This window comes from Lathamus discolor, chromosome 6 (assembly GCF_037157495.1).
Source record: "Lathamus discolor isolate bLatDis1 chromosome 6, bLatDis1.hap1, whole genome shotgun sequence".
NCBI classification, from domain to species: domain Eukaryota; kingdom Metazoa; phylum Chordata; class Aves; order Psittaciformes; family Psittacidae; genus Lathamus; species Lathamus discolor.
The window spans coordinates 83,935,075-83,954,686 of NC_088889.1; the positions used below are offsets into that span (position 1 = coordinate 83,935,075).

Consider the following 19,612-nt stretch of genomic DNA (forward strand, 5'->3'; position numbering starts at 1 on the left):
TGCATTACCTCACAGCTGGAATATTGCTCCTGTTCTGTGACCTGGAATGCACACCTATGAAGTTAATAGGACATGCTGAATGAAAGGGACAAAGACCCAATCTCCACACATCTGTCTTCTTGGTCATGATCTGGACCTCCTCGCTGTAGTCCAGTACCCAGCATTGGTGCCCCTAGAATTAGCATAGGAATGAGTCTTTTCCTTTGTATGCTAGAGAACAGGTAGTGTCTTCTCTGTTTTATGCCAAGTTCTCCTTACTCAATTCAGATTTATCAGTGCATCTATCAGCTTGTGATTTCAAAATAACTCATGTAAGCTTACTAGATTCCTCTGTGAAACAGTGCAATGACATTTCAACATGGCTTTAGTCTGGATGTGAGTAACATTTTGATAAGCTGACATAACATTTCAGAAATGTGGGCCTTCTCCATGTAAATAAAGAGGTAAACTCACTGACACCTTCCTGTTGTATTTTATGCAGTCATCTCCTAGAAGCACTGGATGTTTTGTTTATTTTGGTGTACCTACATGAGCTGAGTGATTATAGAAGAAAAAGTAGAAAAGGGCTGTATAGAGTTGTGATTCAAAACCAAAAGCAAGTTTAAATCCTGATTTAACAGTTTGTCTTGTAACTTCAGTTTCTGTTTCTTTCAAATGGACTTAGCAGGATACAGTGAATGACATAAGGGTACCTCTCTTCGTCATTAAAGATAGGAGAATAAGTGTAACAGGAGAGGTACAAAATACCAGTTCTGAAAGCTCTTCTGAGGTGTTTCCTCTTGGCTAAGGTGGAACCTAAAGCCAACTTAAAATGCTCTTTGCTGATTTTCACTGAGCAATGAGGTATTGATACACTGTGGATAAGCTGACCAACAGCTTTGACTTGTGGGGGAGTTCTGTAGTAGTCCAGAGACAGAACAGCTACTTTATTTCTCAAATTCAATAGTAAAAGCTATCAGTGCTGTGGACAGCTCGTAACAGAGAATTTGGTGTTCTTGGGGTTTTACTCAGCTGGGTTTTCACTCACCTGGCAATCTGAGAAGTGCAGATTAACTTGATAGGTTCAAAGATTCTAGTCCTAATGCAGACTACAGGGACTTAAATACATAATTTGTTATGCTAAAATGTATTTGCCTAAGTGTCAGTTTGAGTTCTTGTCAGCACATGAACATTAAATTATATTTAAATGGCAAAGTCACCTGTGAACTTGAGATATTTCTAACATGCGAACACTTAAAATTGTAGTCACTTAGATTTGGGAGTGTTTCTTTAGCATCTTAACTACTGCTTTGAGACCTAATTTTAGACACACCCATTTTATAATGTTGGCTTTGATTTCTCATTGTTTAGTCTGCAAAAGGATACGTGTTCTAAACATTTTAGGATTACAGAACTTCTATAATTATTAATTATTTAATTCATTATTAATTTTAAATGCATTATTTAATATTAAATCACCTTTTCCTGTTCTATTGTGCACCAGTTAGTTTGCTGCCTGCGCTTCATCGATCTTGGAAGCCAGAGAGCAACTCTTGTACCTACAGTTAAGTCCCTTTGCAAATACATAATTGGGTTGGGGATGAAGATAGAAAACTCAGGGTGAAAGTGCTAAGTACCACTGCCAAAAAAGATTTTATGTTTCTTCTCTTTATTCAAACTTAGATTGAAAACTGCAGGTAAAAGGAGACTGTGCTCTTAGATGTGATGTATCCCACCAAAGTTTCACACAACTGCGAGAGAGGTTTAAGCATTAGTGTTAAGAATTTCTTTCCCGTTTTCTTTAGTTAAGAACCCTTTTCTCTGTGCTTTGTAAAAACTGTGTGAGATGTTTCAGTAATTTTGTACAATATATCTTCAGAATGATGGCACCAATAGTTACATTTGTGTTGTCTAGCACCTTATCAATACTTTTACAAGGTAAGAGATACCATCCTACTTAGAAGGGTCTCATGTGGAGAAAATATTTCCTTTTTCCTGAAAAGGAACATAAATTATGTACACATTAAGCCCTGCCCTCTTTTGGCTCCCAGCCCAGCCACCAGCTACAAAGGAGCAGGAACAGCAAAAGGGCCTGAGCACACGTGAACATCTCTTGTTTGTCTGAGAGTACTGGATGTCCTTGTGTTACTAATTGTCCAGGAAAGAGAAATCTCACCATCATACTTGGCCAGGAAGGACTGGGAGAACACTGACATCCAGGATTCTACGAAGGGTACTTACCTACTTCTTTAGCTGTTTTTAAAAACCTGAAATATTTGAGTCTAACTCTTTATGGAAGTAACTTGTGCATATCTTTTATTTGAAATGACAGTAGGGGAGCTAAGAGCAACACACACCGCGTGCACTGTGTAACTATGCTCATCATGCAGAATACATTAATAAATCAGAATAGCTCCATAAATTCAGAGAAACAAGGAAGTTAGTGATTCTGGAAATAAGTATTTTCTTACAGTAAATTATTTACATTCAAAATTTGATTATAGTTTTCAAATTCCGTGAAGCAGATTAGTATATTAATACTATTAGTGCTTTTTAAGAAAGAAGTTTCTACTAAAATCTTTTCACTTTTTAATACATCTTCCATCTTACTTAAAATTTAAGGAGATATTAATAACAAGTATTCAAATATATGCCATTTTTGAAATACATCTTTTTATGATGTATGTCACAAGCTTGACCTTAGTATATAAAACCGTGCATTTTCACAGAAGACAAGGCAAAATATTTTACATGTCTTAACTACTATGTAGCATAATGCAGAGATGCCAGTTTAAATTTCATTGACTGAACAAGAAAGTTTACTGGTTTTAGTTTTATTATGTTATTTCTAGTTTAAACTTTGTTTGGAAATGTGGATTACTTTTCACTTGTGAAATGTTAGGATGTTTTTCAACATAAGGATCTCATATCTTTTCCACTGTATTATGCCATTCAGTTCACTGAATCTAGTGAGCTGACACTGGTGTTAAAACTGCCTCACAGTCTGGAGGATCTGGTACTTACTTCCCTGTGTCTGAAAGCTAAAAAAATGTATAAAATAAGAAATATACCACAAACTAAACTATATAAAAAAAAAAAAAACTAACTAAGCAATGGCAAAACCAGTCTGCAGCCTTGTGTACTGTAGGCTGCATTTTCTGTTGCTTTTCCAGTATTTTTTAATCACCCTGGAAGTGATGGGGCTACCAGTTACCAATCAGGCCCAGTTTCTGTATAATCTCTGTTGAAGCCTGGTATAAAAGACTGAGAGCAAACTATGCTTATCTACCTAAGCTAAGCAGCCCACCTGGTGGAAGATGGTGTACTGTAATGTGTGGGGATATTGCTGTAAGGACCCACTCCAACTATAAGAAAACCATAATAATCTGGCAAAATTGGGTTTGTATTCCTATATTAGACTGGCAGGCACCTAGTTTAGCTCCCACTTTAAAGTGGTTTAATTTAACAGATTTCAAATTTATTTATTCTGGATTTCTGTCTGGGAACCTAAAAACCTAGATCCTAACGTGCAAAGGCAGTACAAGTTATCAGGACAGAGAAGCTGCCTGTGGGGGAAAATATGCTGGGCTAATTTCTAGGAGTATACTGTGATCTGAAATACCAGTCACATTAAATGCAGAATATGAGTGAATTTCTGAAGTGATTACTGTGGAACGAATTAATTTTTAATACCGAACAAAGTGTACAGATGGGTAACTCCTGTCCGAATGGCTTATCACAGAATTATATTCTAATCAGTTTGCCCAAGTAGATGAACCCCCAAGGGCAGAGGGCTTCTGTTCCTTGCCAGTATAGCTGTATATGAGTGCTGCAATGAGAAGAATATGGACAAAGGTTAGTAAGAACTGGGCAGAAGACTAACCAGAAAAGTTTAAAATGGTAACTGTGACCCAAATGTGAAATAAAGTGTATTTAAAAACCAGAATAAATCCTTTCTTATATTCCTGATCTATTTTCTTCCCCTGACTAGTAGGCTAATCTCTGTTGGGCATTAATATATCAGAAGTCATGAGTTTTCAAGGATAAAATGTTTGATATACCAAGCATTCAAAAAGGTAATTGTACCTGTTAAGGTTAGGTAACTATAATGTCTTCAAAATCCTGCAATTTCTCTTTTTTTCTATATAATATGAAACTTGTGAGTATGAGGAAAAGGCTAGATCTTGGAATATAAAAGCATTCAGGCTCATTAGTCATCGTACGTAGAAAACCCGTCACCAAAATCTTTATACATTTTAAACATGTTAAGATAATATATAAATAAATGTAGTCAAGAAAGGAGCATTGTAACATGAAGGTTACTGAAATTACCTAGATCTTCAAAGTATTAGCAGGATTTTCAGGAGATCTTCTGTCTTGCAGTCGTGATGCAAGAAGGATCCACAGAAGAGCTCCACAGCAGCCGACCATGTGAGAGCAACCTAAATGAGCATGCTGGACTACTGGTTAACAGAAGCAGAAAAACAATGGTGACAGGAGGTGGAGGCTACCTGGGATACAATCTGGGATGTGCTCTTGTTAGGTCAGGAGTTGCTGTTGTTCTGTTTGACGTACGGAAACCTAAATGGGAAATCCCAAAGGGAGCAGATTTTTTCAAGGTATGTTGCAGTTACATACTTAACAGCAGTGAATTAAGTTCTACTACTTTTATGCACATTAGCAAGGCTTCCTCTTAGGGATTTTTGATAAAAGCATTTACTGAAAAGCCTTTAAGGACAATAAGAAGTTATGGTAAAAGGTCCTCATGTGCATAAGTAAGAGACAGCAGAGTCAAGGTGGTCAGTTCTGTGTCACCAGTGAAGTTCGAGAGTCCTCCCACCAGTGGGAGATGCCATTCAACACACTTGTAGCTCACATAGGTGAAGAAGTTTACTACTCAGGGAGATTATTTAGAGTAAAAAGGTGAGAGCAAAACAGGGCAATAAAAGTGATCACAAGTTTAGAATGACTGCTGTGCAGAGAATGATTGAGGAAACAAAAGACTTTCCAGGCTAGGAAAAAGACGACTTGGGAATAGGAGAGGTCTGCAAACTGTGAGTGACACTGAGACAGGTACATATTGACTGTTCACTGTCCTTTCCAGTATAAGAAGGAAGAGCCATCAGGTGAAATGAGGAGTCAGTTCAACAGAAAAAAAAAGAGGTTGTTATATTCATCTACATCCACACAATTTGATTTAAGTTGATGTATTCATGGCAGTTTACATCTTGTAAAGGAGAACAACTGTTTTGAGGATTTTATATTCAATTTTTAAGAGACTATAATAATAGATATTAGAAAGTATAGGTGAATTACCTAGGAAATGGAACTATGGACTCCCGGTAAGTAGTAAGTCACTTCAGAGATCTTCAACAGTGATTCAAAGATTGCTAATATTGTTTATACTGGTTAGCTATTTTAGCATTTGATTGAAGTTGGAAGGGTGTAAGTCAACCATTTTTGTTAAATTCTTGGCAACCTCAGAAGAAAAACGTTGAGAGGTAAAGACTGATTAGGTTACCTCTTAAAATTAGGTTACCTCTTAAAAATACCTCCAGCCATTTCTTTTGTGATTATTCTTTCAATTGCATTACAGTACAATAAAGAATATCTAATATTCAGAAGTATCACAATTCTGCAAACAAATGTATTGTATTTTTACTCATATCTGTATGTATATGGATTATTATTCATATAGTATTACACGGTATACAAAAATGTAATACAATATCCTAAGCATAGCATAACACTTGATACTAGATATAGTGTGTGTATTTAATACAGCACAGTGTTCACTAGTATATAGCATTTCAAATAACGTGATTATAATACACTAATGTATACTAATACAATATTAGATGCATACAGTGTGCATTTTTTTGTTTTAATCTTGTACAAAACTGTAATTAATCATTCAGTGCACCTAAAATAAAGCTTAAACAAGCAGAACCATTTGTCCAGATTGCACAAGTTAGACCTTAAGGTGCTAACAGAAAAGGGGTTCTTTTATTTGGCAAACAGCTGAACCACCAAATCCTGCTGTGATTTTTGTCTTTGAGTCTTGATTCTCCAGCCCTCAAGCATATGCTGCTCCCATTCAAGTCAAACAAGTTTTGTCAGCCTGCAGGATGCAGGACTAAGTGTGAAAATACGCGTTATAATTGAAGTCAACAAGAGTCATATTTGTTTTGCAACAAAAAACTGACAAAATTCTTAGTCATGGATTTTTCTCCATGTTTATAATGTCTTATTTAAGTCTAGTTAAGTATTGTGAAAAACAGATCAGAATTACTTTAAATTTTCCTTGATAGCCATAGTTAATACTAATTCTATAGAGAATGTAATGAGCTCTACCAGTCAAAAATCCATTCTTTTCTCATTTTACAGGGTGATGTGAGGGATTATGGTGCAGTGTTCACAGCATGTGAAGGGGTTGACTGTGTTTTTCATGTGGCTGCATGTGGAATGTCAGGATTAGAACAAGCAAGTACAATTTTCCTAACATTTTCTTTCATTATTCTTGTGAAAGCAAAAATTTGTCTGCGTGTAGCAAAGAATGTAATTATATGTTTATGTCAGGCAGAAGTTAGTCATAAAGGTCAGATCATCCCTACAGAATAAAAGTCAAAGCATGAAACTAATGTACTACATGAACTACTCTAGAAAAAAGAAAAGCATCTTGGATATGAAGGCATATCCTTTTCCTCTAATCTGCAGAAGTTTGACAATATTGCGGTAGAAATAACACGGATGAATTTTCTTCTGAGCTCATGAGGAAACAGACCAGCAATTCAATATAGATAAGCTAAATAACAGTGATTTCACAGAGCATGTTGTCAAAAAAGTCATGAAACTATTAATTTATTTCTAGGAACAGAACAGATTGCCACTGGAACAAGAATTTTTGAAAGATTCAGAGAGCATACCCCCTGCCTGTATTCCTGTTTCTATATCATGGATTATCTGGGGTGTGACAAAAAAATGAAGTATTAAAATTTCCTTTCAGATGCATTTTGTCTTTCAGTTTTCAACTTTATTCATGCACTGATCAAGACAATAAAAATGAGAACTGCTAAAATGACTGTATGTCAGAAGGACACAGAAATGTAACACATACATCACAAAAAGGCCACAGCTGTTCTAGGTCTGCAATTGTAACGATCATACTGCGAAAGTCCAATTAACTGATCTTGTACAAACTCTGTTTCTAGCTTCAAAAGAGAGATCAGATTGAATCCGTAAATGTGGGAGGCACAAAAATAATAATCGATGGTATGTACCTGGATTTTCTTTTTTGCATCTGAACCAACACATGAATTAAAACAACTTCTAATTGGATGTGTTTTGTGTTGATTTGGCAATAAAACGAAGCTCTTCTCTCCTTCATTTCAGAGTATGATGTAAAGCTAGGTGTGCAGGTCCCATTAAAACTCATAGATTTGCTGCCGGTTTGAACTGGGGATAGGTTTGGACTTCATTTCTTGGCAGACCAGCTTAAATTGTCCTCCATGAACTGGTTATGTTTTCTCTTTACTCCATGTAATGGAGACATATTATCTTCTTCCCTCATAGAATAACATGAGAAAAATTGTACTGTTTGTTGTGTTGTAAACATTTTGTAACAGGAGCCATAGATGTGCTAAGTATATTTAGCTATTATTTTATCACATAAATACAGAAAATTTTCTATTTGTTCCAATCATCTATCTAAATATGATCACTTTTTATTATATTCTGATTTATAAATGCTCTCTCTGGAAAATATTAATAGATTTCTTTCTGTATATTCAATTCCAGAGAAAATATTCCAAGTGTATTGTAAATAGCAAAGTGACTTTCTCTTTGCTTTTTACTCAAAAGCCAAATGGCAAAAATATAAAAAAGCAAAATGGCAAAGCAGTTCTTACTTAGACCCATTTTTATGGGTTATCACTGAAAAAAAGCAGAAATAATTAGAGTGAAGTGGTAGGCAAGTAAAACTCTAAATGAGTTAGAGGGAAGAAGTTGCCACACATTCCCTCCTTCTTACTCCAGCCTCTGAACCCACAGAAACATTTCACATCAAATTTCTGTAGGCTCCCAGCAAAGCAAGAATCTGGGAGGAGCCTGAACCTGTTAATTTACATTTGGTGATAGATTTTATTATCGTATTTTGTTCCAGATATTTACAACACAGTAATTTATTGTTTTCAAAATGAGCCAACTGGATTGACTGCTCTGTAGATTCTAAAATTTCCTGATTTTGCATATTAATTCACTTAAACTTCTGTAGTAAAGTTCAAGTAATAAAACATTTGATGAACACAGTATGTAATATTTACATAGCAAATATTTGGGTGAAAAATTCCAGCTGAATGAAAGGTAATGCCATATTAAATTATAAGCTAATGTTAAAATATTCTTCTTTAAGCATGTTTGTTTTCAAAAAGAGAAGCTGCCAGTTCATATGTTGTTTCTCATGCTTTATTTTTGTTTTAAAATTATTTCTTTTAAATAATTTATTTAAATAATTTACAATTTACCATTGTAGTCTGCAAACAAAGAAATATCCCTAGACTGATATATACCAGTACAGTGAATGTGGTATTTGGAGGGAATCCTATTGAAGAAGGAGATGAAGAAACTGTGCCGTATTTTCCACTGGAAAAGGTACTTGGTTCATGTGATGACATGGCATTTACTGTGCTCTAAAGGATAGAATATGTGAAGGATGTTCTGAGAGCAGAAGCTGGTTTACTGTAGATCACATCACATTCTGTGAAATCACTTTTCATTAATAAAAATAGACCTATGATCAATGAAGAAATACTCAAATCATTGTGGTTTTGATATGCTATAACTAGACAGATCTGAAATTATAAAATAGCTAAGAAAAGTGGAATGTGACATTTATCAAGAATGTTTGAAGAGGAAGGATTTCAGGGGACTGTCAAGCTGTGTAAATACTGAATATTATGAGCATAAAATGAATATTATGAACTGTGAGCCTTTGCACTGAAGAATAGTGTTAAATAGCAAATTTTACATCTTTATCACACATATTTTTGCTTCTTTGAAGTTCCCAAACCTTGCTTTCTTGCTGCAGGCCAGACAGTAGTTACAGTCACTTCTGGGCTGCTCAGAAATACCATTTTCTTCTTTACTATGATCATTTAGGAAATATTTTCTAGCTGAAATGTGAAGCTCAATGCATTCTGGACACTCTTTCCATTTGTTTTTTCCTGCTCCCAGCACATTGCCTCCTGCTAAAAGCTATAATTTCAGAATGTACATCCTGTGTCCAGGAATCTTAAATAGGACTGACTGCTACTGTGCTGGTGCCTCCTAAGTCACTTAGTTGTATGTGTCAGTTTGTGCACAGCTTGCACAGCACAACTGACTTTGAAGGAAGCATTTCAGGAATTTGCAATTAGTTGCATGTGTCTGAGCCCTACTTGTATGTTCTCTCTAATGGTGATCATGTAATAGTGTACACAAGAGAGGTGGGGCATGGAGGGAGGTGAAGCAGGTGGGTCAAGCCACCTGAGAGCAGAGGAATTTTCCATGGTGGGACTTTTAGGTATATTTTTCAACGTCAAGTATGACAATATAAAATTCAACATATGATATGTAATAGCCTTATGTGGATAAGTAATCACTAAGCCAGCACATGCTAGCTGCATCCAGAATCCCATTGTCTAAATACGCTTGGGTGCAATTGTTAATGGTAAAAGATGCTGCTGGGAGAGAAGTATTTATAACTTCCCAAATAGCTTCAATACAAAATGGAAGCATTTTTAGGAAAGTCTGAATTTTTAATTTCAGATTTAATTTACTGTTTTAAAAAACTTTTCCCAGCTAAAAATAGATTTTTTTTCGAAAACAAATTACCTGACCCACCACAGTATTTAACTTTATATTATTTTTTTCAGTATATCCAGCACAAAAAGTGAGTTAAGTAAATACTAGTGGACTTAAATTTACTCTGAAGCTAAACTTGTGTATGTAAGACTGATAAATTTCTTTCTCATTAAAAAAGTATGTATTTGCTAAATCTTGTTGTTACTTCTAGTTTGGTTTTACTAAGCTGATTTTTACAAGCTGGCTAGATTTAAATGGTATCAGACATAAAAAGTAAGTTTACCTTTACAGGTGCAATAATGTGATTAAAATGTTGATCATATTCTGCCTTTCTTTATAGCAATTTAATCATTATTCTAGAACAAAGGCAATTGCAGACCAAATGGTTCTTGCTGCTAATGGAACTTTACTCAAAGGTACATATAAAACACTTGGGTTTTTCCTATTGTTAGTAGTGCTAATAGGTATTCCATTCTCTGGATGCTCATTTATCAATAAATAGTATACTTTAACTGAAATAAGAATTTATTTTGTTTGTTTCTACTCCTCCCTTTGGTGAGTGATTAATTTTTTTAATGTGTGTATACCTAGACAGATAAGAGATTATATTCAAACAATAAATGGGAGAATTCAGAAAATTTACCCTTACTTCTTCAAATCATCTTAAAGGTTAACCAGTTTTACAGTAGATCCAGGAATTGTGTGTTTATTCCCCATTCAGTCTATCACTTCAACCTTCTCTGATAATACCAAACTCTAACCACTATCCAGTAGGTCACTCTCATAATCCCCAAAGGCTTCTAGGTGTCTGGCAAGAATAGCTGCAGTTTCTTAAACAGATCAGCAATATCAGGGTTATGTCAGCTTCTGAAGTCAGACATGCATGAAGAGCTGAGGCTAAAAATCTATCTGTGCATGGCAAGGGAACTATTTTTATCTTTGCTTTTACAAAGATAAAAATATTTTGCTATTCCTACTGATTTGCTTGAACTGAAAAGTTGACATTACAAAATTAAGTGGGGTTTCAACTTTAGCATCCTTGATTAACTACTGAGCAGATCCTACCACCTCTTGCCCACAGAAAAGATGTAATTGTGCCTGTTCTCAGGAGTCAGAGGAGTCTGCTTACTGATTCTCATGTAAAGTTTAAAGTATTCATTTTGAGTTAAAATATTCTAACTCATTTGAAAGCCTCTGTTTAAGAAACATCTTCTATTCCTTTGTGATGCCATTGAGCTGCAAGCAAGCAAGGTTTCTAAATAAAGTAATTTGAATGACCTTCTTCTAGTTTTGCATGTGTCTACAATGATGGACAAATATGTACGTTATAAACTGTATCTGCAATAAGTAGCAAAAGTCAAACAAGCAGGAGGCATAGATGAAGGAAGTTTTGATTTGTGCTGTCCCTGTCCATTTGTGGTCAGAGAGATCAGGTTTTCAGGCTGCTAAGCTAGGGTATTTCACTACTATTGCATTCAATTTTATACAGAAATGAAAACAAGTTACTAGGAAGCCGAATCACATAGAATGGTCAGACTGGTCCTTTTCTTCATAATGTAAAATTCAGACAATATATGTCAGCCACATGTTGATATTAAAGCTATCTGAAAATCATGTGTTGTTCTCTCTCCAAGGAGGGGATAAGCTTCATACTTGTGTGCTTCGTCCACCAGGCATATATGGACCAGACGAGCAGCGCCATCTGCCACGAGTAGCCGTATGTGTTAAGTAGTCAGTTCTGGAGGGCACTGCAACTGGTTATAAGGGCATAGCATCAGTGGAAGTACCTTGAATGTAGCTCTTACTAAAGCGTGGTGACAGGTCCTTTGATACAAGATAACAAATAGCATGATATGAGCATTGCAGAAATGGCAAGGATCAAGCAGTACTTTCAAGTGAAAAGAAAAAAATGCCAGGCTGAAAAATGACATGGTAGACTTGCATCCCTGGTCATTTAATAGAAATAATGTCATTTAAATATGCACTTTAGTTGCAGCAAAACACTATAATGTCACAATGTTTTACCACTGCATATCAGTGCGACAGTCCTTGATTTATAAAACTACCACCTGGTTGGTTTTCAGCCCTGTGACACATTTCTTGTGCTGTAATTGTACACACATACAGCAAATTCTGAGTATTCAGGCTGAGCCAAAATGAATGTGTTACATTGCATAATAAAGGAATAAAGCAGTTATTGTGTGTTTTCTGTTTCTACAGGTAAATATCCAGCGGAGACTATTTAACTTCAAGTTTGGGAATCACAAAGTTCAGATGAACTGGGTTCACATAGGAAATCTAGTACAAGCTCACTTACTAGCTGCCGAGGCTCTCACCTCTGAGAAGGGATATATAGCTGTAAGTAAACAATATAAACATTGTGTCCCAGTAGTTTTAACCCTCAAATATGTTTAAATTTTGATTTTTTGTTGCTACTTCTGTTGGATTCATGAAGATAATTCTGGTCCTGCACATCACAAAGAACTTAGTGCTCTAAAAGTTGGGTTACTACCTAGTGAAATCAAGCTCTGATCTACATTGCATGATCTATATTACTCTTATTTACATCATTAATCATGATTAGCCCTACTACCACCATGGGTCTACCCAAAAGTATGAGACATGTTTGAGATCACAGTAAAGTCCAGTGACGGTAGTTTGCTGATCTGATCTGTGTACATTCACTGCTGGTATATTGTCCACAATATGGGTCACACCTACCCATCTTGAGGGTAGGTGTGAGAAAGAAAGAAAATGTGATCCTGTGTTTAGTGTTGTTTTAATTGTTTTTCTCTGCTTCTTCAACAGAGTGGCCAGGCATATTACATACATGATGGCGAAAACGTGATATTTTCTGAATGGATAGTCCCTTTAGTACGTATTGCACGCACATTCAGCTCTAATGCACTGTATGGGCACTATTCACATGGTTAGCTAGAAGACCATACTAACTAAATGAATTTCAGTGCACTTTAATTACTGAATTACTTAACATTAGAGTCAGTCCTGTTCTCCCTGCATATTCCAAAGTTCCACTGGCTCGAAGGGAAGTTTTGGGTATGTGTAACTGTGGCGTTTGGCTGTTATTATTTTGAGAGAATGTAGCTGAGAGGTATAGAACCTACTATGGAACAGCAGCATTTCTGTAAATCAAGCTCACAGTGTGTGAGAAGTTCCACTATTAGCCTCTGGCAGGCCTTCTGTAACTGTTGTTTATTTCTTTGTTCTGCCATCAACTGCAGCACAAAAGGAAAAACTATTTAGAGTCATATCTTAAAAGCTAAAAAGAGGCAACATTATATTTTCATAAATATCAGGCTGGATTTTGGGACCATGCTGGATTTTTGATCCTGCAATGCCAACATGGAAAAGCCTTCCAGGAAAATTATTGCAGTAGATGGGCCTGTATACAACTGTAATGAAGTATTCCCATCTTGGTCACTTGCTCCTTGGAAATAACATTTTTTCCCCTTTACTATTCAGTAGTATTCAAAGGGTGGGAGAGAGGTGGGCACCGGAGATTGAGCAGTGGGTTTCAATCACATATCTTATTAACACTGTTGAGGGGAAGATGAGCTGGAAGAGTTTAGATACATGTTTTATCAACAGTCATTTTCATGCTTCATTGACACCCATAATTTGGTGCAAATTAGCAGATTTTCTTTCCTTTTATAACCCTTCTAGTTTGAAAAATTAGGCTACAGGAAACCCTGGATACATATTCCTGTTCTTCTCGTTCATATAGCAGGTAAAAATAATAAAATACCTAATTATTGTGCTTTTTATTTGTATTCTTATTCCTATAAAGCTATATAATGGTTTTATAAAATGCAGGGAACTAAACTGTAGGAATTATATAACTTAACATTATTCTAATTAATAATAATCGCTTATGCCATTTAGCATTAATTATGCCAGATAAAGTTTAAATAAGCTGAGTACATCATGTACTTTATAAATTAAATACTGCCTTCTACCACCTTAATTGCCTCCTCTGATACCAGTAGGAATTATAGAATGTGCAGTGTCAGCATTTGCTGACACTCATTCTATTTGGTGTCATCTCATTTTATTGTTATCCAGCTGCCTCATTAAGTAACTTTGTTTGACAGCCTCTGTGATGGAGTATCTGCACGTGATACTAAAGCCTGTTTTTAGCTTTACACCCTTCTTGACAAGGAATGAGGTAAATATATAAAAATAGAGAATGTTTCTATATCTCTGACAAAAATTCTTGTTAAGTTATGTGATACACCCTTTGGATGCAGACAGGATTGTCTGCAGTAGAGCTCTGCTTTTCTGCTCAGGGCACAGTCCATCCAGGGCTTACACAGCCATTCGTAGCCTGATTTTTCCATGGCCACCCCTTATAAAATTATCAGAAATTAATTCTTACTTGATGATCCAGAGAAACAGGCTAAAAGTGCAAGACAGAGCGACTGACACGGAGCTGGCACAAAGAGGAAATCAGACCCTACATCGCTGTTTCCAATGAGCTGTCCTATGCTGTGGAACTCCTTATTAAACAAAAGTGGTCCAAGAGCACAGAGCAAGAGTCTCAGGTCAAAGTGGTAGCAGTTATCATAGTACCAAGCTAGCCAACAATTAGAAAGTCCACTAAAAATAATTCTAAATTGGAATGAAAAGTCACATTTCTAAAAAACAAACTTCTGGACAAATTATTTTTGATCTAGCTTACATTTTTGTAAAATATTATGATTTATAAGCCAAAATGCTTTAATCCATCATCTAGTCTCATACTGTATTGTAACACGATAGGACACTGAAGAGACCTCATCAACTTCTGCTGTAGATTTTCAGTTATTCCACAATGTATCTGGTTTTGCACTTACTTCTACATTAGTTGTATATCTGAAGCAGAAATCATTGAGACAATGCAACTTAAGCATTTTCACAGGTACCAGGCATTCAGAGGTGGAGGATGTAACTCCCCAAAGCATGTGCTTTCCACTCATAGATAATGCATTTCTGCAAAGTTGAGAAACCACACCACTCTCCTGCGATCATTCATCTAGTTCCATTGCACACTTCTCTGTGCAGAAGAGCCAGTTTGAGGGAAGGGTGCTGGTACGTTGCACAGGATTTCCTTAGTCCTTTATCTCACATTCACAGGTGAGAAGTCGGTACCATAAACTCCTCCTGCACTCCATCTACTGAGCTTTGTCTCTTTACCTGTTAGCTGCATCAACTCATTCTGTTAGCTCCAGACAGAATCCAGCTCCAAAATGCATATATTTTTGCATGTCTGTATTTTTGGTTTTAATTACATTGTAATATCATTGTTGACGTATTTTCATCCAAGTTCTAGAAAATCAGATATTAAAGTCACTTCCATAACTGTCCTTTTTGATTTTAGGTGTGGAATGTTACTGTAACTCACACTTTCCGAATAGACAAGGCACGAAATCAGCTTGGCTACAAACCAAAGAAATTCTCATTTGCTGATTCTGTGGATCATTATATTAAAACAAGGCCTACTTGCCAGGAAGATCACTTGTGCCTTAAAATGCTGTTTGCTTTTGGCATTTTGTTAAGTTTGATCATTCTTTCTTTCTTCTAAAATCAAAAAAACAGTTCCAAAAACCCTAATTTTGTTTCTGACTATTAATGATCTGGTCATAGTATATTCCTCAGTTGTTATGGCCTTTATTATTCTTAAGATGACATCTCTGATCTCATTAAAACCAAACCAGCCCCACAAAAGTGAAAACACAGGACACATCAGGAACTGTTCCCAAAGAACAACAGTATCACAAAATGCAAGGATTTTGCCACTAATGGGTGCAGGAATTGTTTTAATGGATTTTCACTAATTGATTGCTTTATGCTGAGAATTATTCTTCTGAAAATGATCATTCTGGAGGGTAAGAAATTGGAAGAAGAGAAACCATTGTGGGACTGCAGTGCTGGAACAAGTCCAGTAGCTCAAATGAAGAGAAGGTTGACTAAACTCCTCTAACAAAGTTGCTGCTACAGCTACTGTATGTTAGTATGAGGAATTATGAAGACCTGGGTAATAGTACAAACAATATGAGAAGTAAAGATTTATAAATGACAGGTGGTGAGAGGATGAAAGTCATATTTATGTAAAATAGTTTTATTGTTCAAAAGCTTTGTAAAAATGTAATAAATATGTTTGTAAATCAACTAATACCCTTTCAGTGCAATAATAAATAATCACGGAACCAAATACTTGTTTTAAGGAGCCTGTGGGAAGGGGGAGGGAGGAGGGCACATAAGAGCTTGGAGTCCAGCACACTATCACTGCTACCTTGCCATGTAAATGAAGCGAGGTCTGACTATCCATAACTCTGCACCAGTGCTAGCACACTCTGATCAAGAAATTGCCACTTCAGGATGAGCAGGCAAGCCAAGCACTAAGACCTGAGAGAGGATCCAGCCTCTCTCTTTTCCCCTTTCTTAAGACTTAGGTTAGTTACTACCTGGGTGGATTGTCTTACGTGAGCTACCTGTGCACCCCATGTACACATACTGTGTGTAGCCCAAATGGATTTCCATATGGTTACCTGTCACAAGGAGTTTCTCAGGGGCCAGCTTTGCTCTCACCCAGGAGCAGCTGTTCCCTGTCTTGCACCCCACAGGGATCAGGAGGGGAGGACTTGCTGGGGTGGGTCACAGAAGAGAGCAATGAAAAAGCTCTGCCATCTGGTAATCTCCACTCTGTACTTATTTTGTCTTTCTGTTTTCATTTTACAGGATTTTTAAGACCAGTAAGTGAGTTTATGGAGACTCTCTCATTGTACCTTTATATTTACAGGAAACCTAACAGCAACCTTACAAGAATAAAACATTATAGGTGAAAGATGATACACATTGACAGGAAAATGTGTGAGCAACCACCATTACCACTGCAGCTTATGTGAGCAAAGATTTGTTTTACTCTAATTTTCTTTAAACAAATAGTTCTGTTTGCAGAGAAAGCAGTAAAGCCTGGTCTATTGTGGATGAGCATTTGGTGATTGTCCTCATCCATACAAATTAAGCTTACATCTTCCCTTAGCAGGGGCACTACTCAGCTGTCTCCTATTCCTTGCTACCTATTGTCAGGAATCTTAAAGAAACTTGCTGAATATGAGACCTTTATCCAAGTTTAATCAAAACCAGGTAAGTTCACAATTTATCAGTAGAGAGGTGCAGCTGACTGACAGACAAGTGAGCACTGCAGGAGGCAATGCATATGCCTATGTTCCCTAGAAATGCAGAATAGAAAATCACGAGTGTCAAGTTACATCCCAGCGTGAGCATTTTAACTGTATGCAAACATACAACTTGCTTTTAAATTAGTTATTTATGAATCTTTCATATATTGCTTTTATTAGACTAATAGCTCGAGCCTGCATCCCAGATTACACCAACAGCTTTCAGCAGAGACATCAGCCAGTTGGCTGCAGCCCAGTGGGAAGTGCAGGCTGTGGCCTTTTCATGGGTGCTCCTCAGTAAGGACTAACCAAGGAATTCTCTGGCTTTGTGGCCCGCACCATTCCAGTCCTGCAATACCAAATCTCTGATGTGTTATTTCAGGTAAGGTGTATTTTATATCACTGTTATAACAATACTGATTATTACGGGCTTCATTCAATTGATTTATCAATTACAAATCCAGTATTTGAAGTTTTAAGACACCTTTTTGTACCTGTTTGGAACAGCCAGTTGTCATAACAATACTGATTATTACTGGCTTCATTCAATTGATTTATCAATTACAGATCCGGTATTTGAAGTTTTAAGACAGCTTTTAGTACCTGTTTGGAACAGCCAGTTGTCTGACAGTCTTTCCTGAGTGTTAGTTTAAGCTGGATATTGTTCAAGTTGCTTTCACTCTAACATAATTGCAAATGTGTCTTTAAGTGATTAAAATTTAATATGAATGTTCAGACATGGCACAGCTATAACAGAGGAGGTAAACATGTTCAAGGTTTAATTTTTGCCTGGAATGGGTAACTCTGAAGGTCTGCAGCTCCTGACCCTTTTTGCATCCTCCCAGGCACGAGCAACCACAGAGCTGAACAGAGACCTGCCACCGGCTGGGGAGGGCAGGGACCTTCGTGCCTACTTGTTCATGATCATGTTTCCTCTTTGGGAATTCCTGCTGGTTTGGAGGTGTTTCTGATGCTCTGCACCTCTCCGAGCTATGTCCTGCAGACTATCCAGCCAGCAATCAAGACGTGGTGGTTATTCTCCTGAACAACCTGTTCGACAGGTATCTCAGTTGGATGGAGCCCCAGTTACTGCCAGGATGCTTTAGTGCAGCGGTCGCAGCTGTATGAAGGCACATGGAGGTAAGAGCCACCCGGTAATTCTGTGGGATCCCAGGGATGCTCTGGGAAGCCAGGAATGCTACGGAATCCCAGGGCTCCCACGGGTGCTGTGGGATAGGCAATATCCCAGGAAGAGTTTGGGGTCCCAAAGACGCTACAAGATGAGTGGGACACGGGGGTGCCGCGGGACCCCCGCCTGCGAGCACAGTGGGGTGCCGGCGGTGCTGCGGCTGAGTGGGCCCCGGCTGCTGCGGGAGCCCGGCGGGCCCGTGTGCGGGAGGAGCCCCGCGCGCAGCACCCGCTCCCCGAGGCGGCGGGTGAGCAGCGGGGGCTGACGGCGGAGGTGAGCGTCCGGCCCGGCCCCTCTCCTGCAGGGTGGGGGTCCGGGGGCCGCAGCTCGCGTCCCGGCCCGGCCGAGCCCCGCAGAGGGGGCAGTAACAGCCCCAACGGCCGGTCCCTGCCGGGGAGGGGAACCGGTCCGCGGCCGGAGCTCCGTCGGCGGCGTGTTTCCCTGGGGCATTTGCAAGTGAGATGCAGAGAATAGCTGGAGGAGCTCGGGTGACACTTAATGTTTTATTGCGGCACGGGAAGGGTGAGGGAGCATCGGTATCTGCAGCCTCTGAATGCCTCTCTCAGTGATGAACCCTTGACCATTGCAGAGGGAAAGAAGCTCCATGCTCAAGAAATAAATAGTTCACTATTGCCTTTCTCTTACTGTACTCATTGACCCTCTCGATCATGTAGCAGTTAGTTCACTCTAGATCCCCCCAAAAGCTGTGTTCTCAAGTTCTAAGCATCAGGCACTCCCCCTTCCTTCTGAAATCCTCATGCACCTCAATTCCACCACTGTCAGTGATAAAACCACTGTGTGTTCTCAATTTACGTTTAGCTGCTGCTACTTAGGATCTGAAATACCACTTTTCTCAGATGTCTTTGGGACCAGTGGAAGAAGCATTGAAGGTTTCTTTTGCTCCATGGGACATTCTGCTCTGCTCAGCCCTGCTTGCTTGTTTTTTAAGCATAGAAGCTTAAATGCAATTTGTTCATCTTTATAGTGTTCCTGACAGTTCAGGATTTCAAGCTCAGGTGTGGCCCTCTATCACATCTGACCCTTAAAGGCCATCTCAGAGCTTGTGACACAGAGCAGAATGAACTAGGGCAAGCAGATGCATTTCACGTATGCAGCAATTTCTTTTCTGCTAATAAAAAGTTATGGTCTGTACCATTATTCTAATTTTGACCCATCTGTAGGAAATATTTGGATTCATGTTCTCTGCATTAGGACCTTTTGTGAATGATTTTTAGTTTATTATTCTGGATTCCATTTGCAAATAAATGTTTAGTCTAAAACAGGCAACCTTTGTTATGTAGCCTCAGGATGGTGTCTTTAATATCTAGTAAACAGACATTTCAAATGTTTGTAAAATGTGAAAATTACTGTTAAGCAAACTCTCAAACCATCGAAGTGGAACATTGAAATGGGTCTCTTAAAA

General features: G+C 37.8%; 1 protein-coding gene across 1 annotated transcript; it reads left to right on the forward strand.

Annotated features, from left to right (window-relative positions):
• The first annotated feature begins 1,838 nt into the window (after positions 1 to 1,838).
• Positions 1,839 to 15,990, forward strand: LOC136017821 (putative short-chain dehydrogenase/reductase family 42E member 2). Its single transcript, XM_065686466.1, is given in 13 exon segments — positions 1,839 to 2,092; positions 2,095 to 2,212; positions 4,363 to 4,598; positions 6,367 to 6,462; positions 7,191 to 7,251; positions 8,510 to 8,628; positions 10,160 to 10,235; positions 11,454 to 11,536; positions 12,040 to 12,177; positions 12,628 to 12,693; positions 13,504 to 13,567; positions 13,932 to 14,005; positions 15,197 to 15,990. Coding segments are annotated over 13 exon segments (1,434 nt in total). The 5' UTR covers positions 1,839 to 1,993; the 3' UTR covers positions 15,401 to 15,990.
• The last annotated feature ends 3,622 nt before the right edge of the window (positions 15,991 to 19,612 follow it).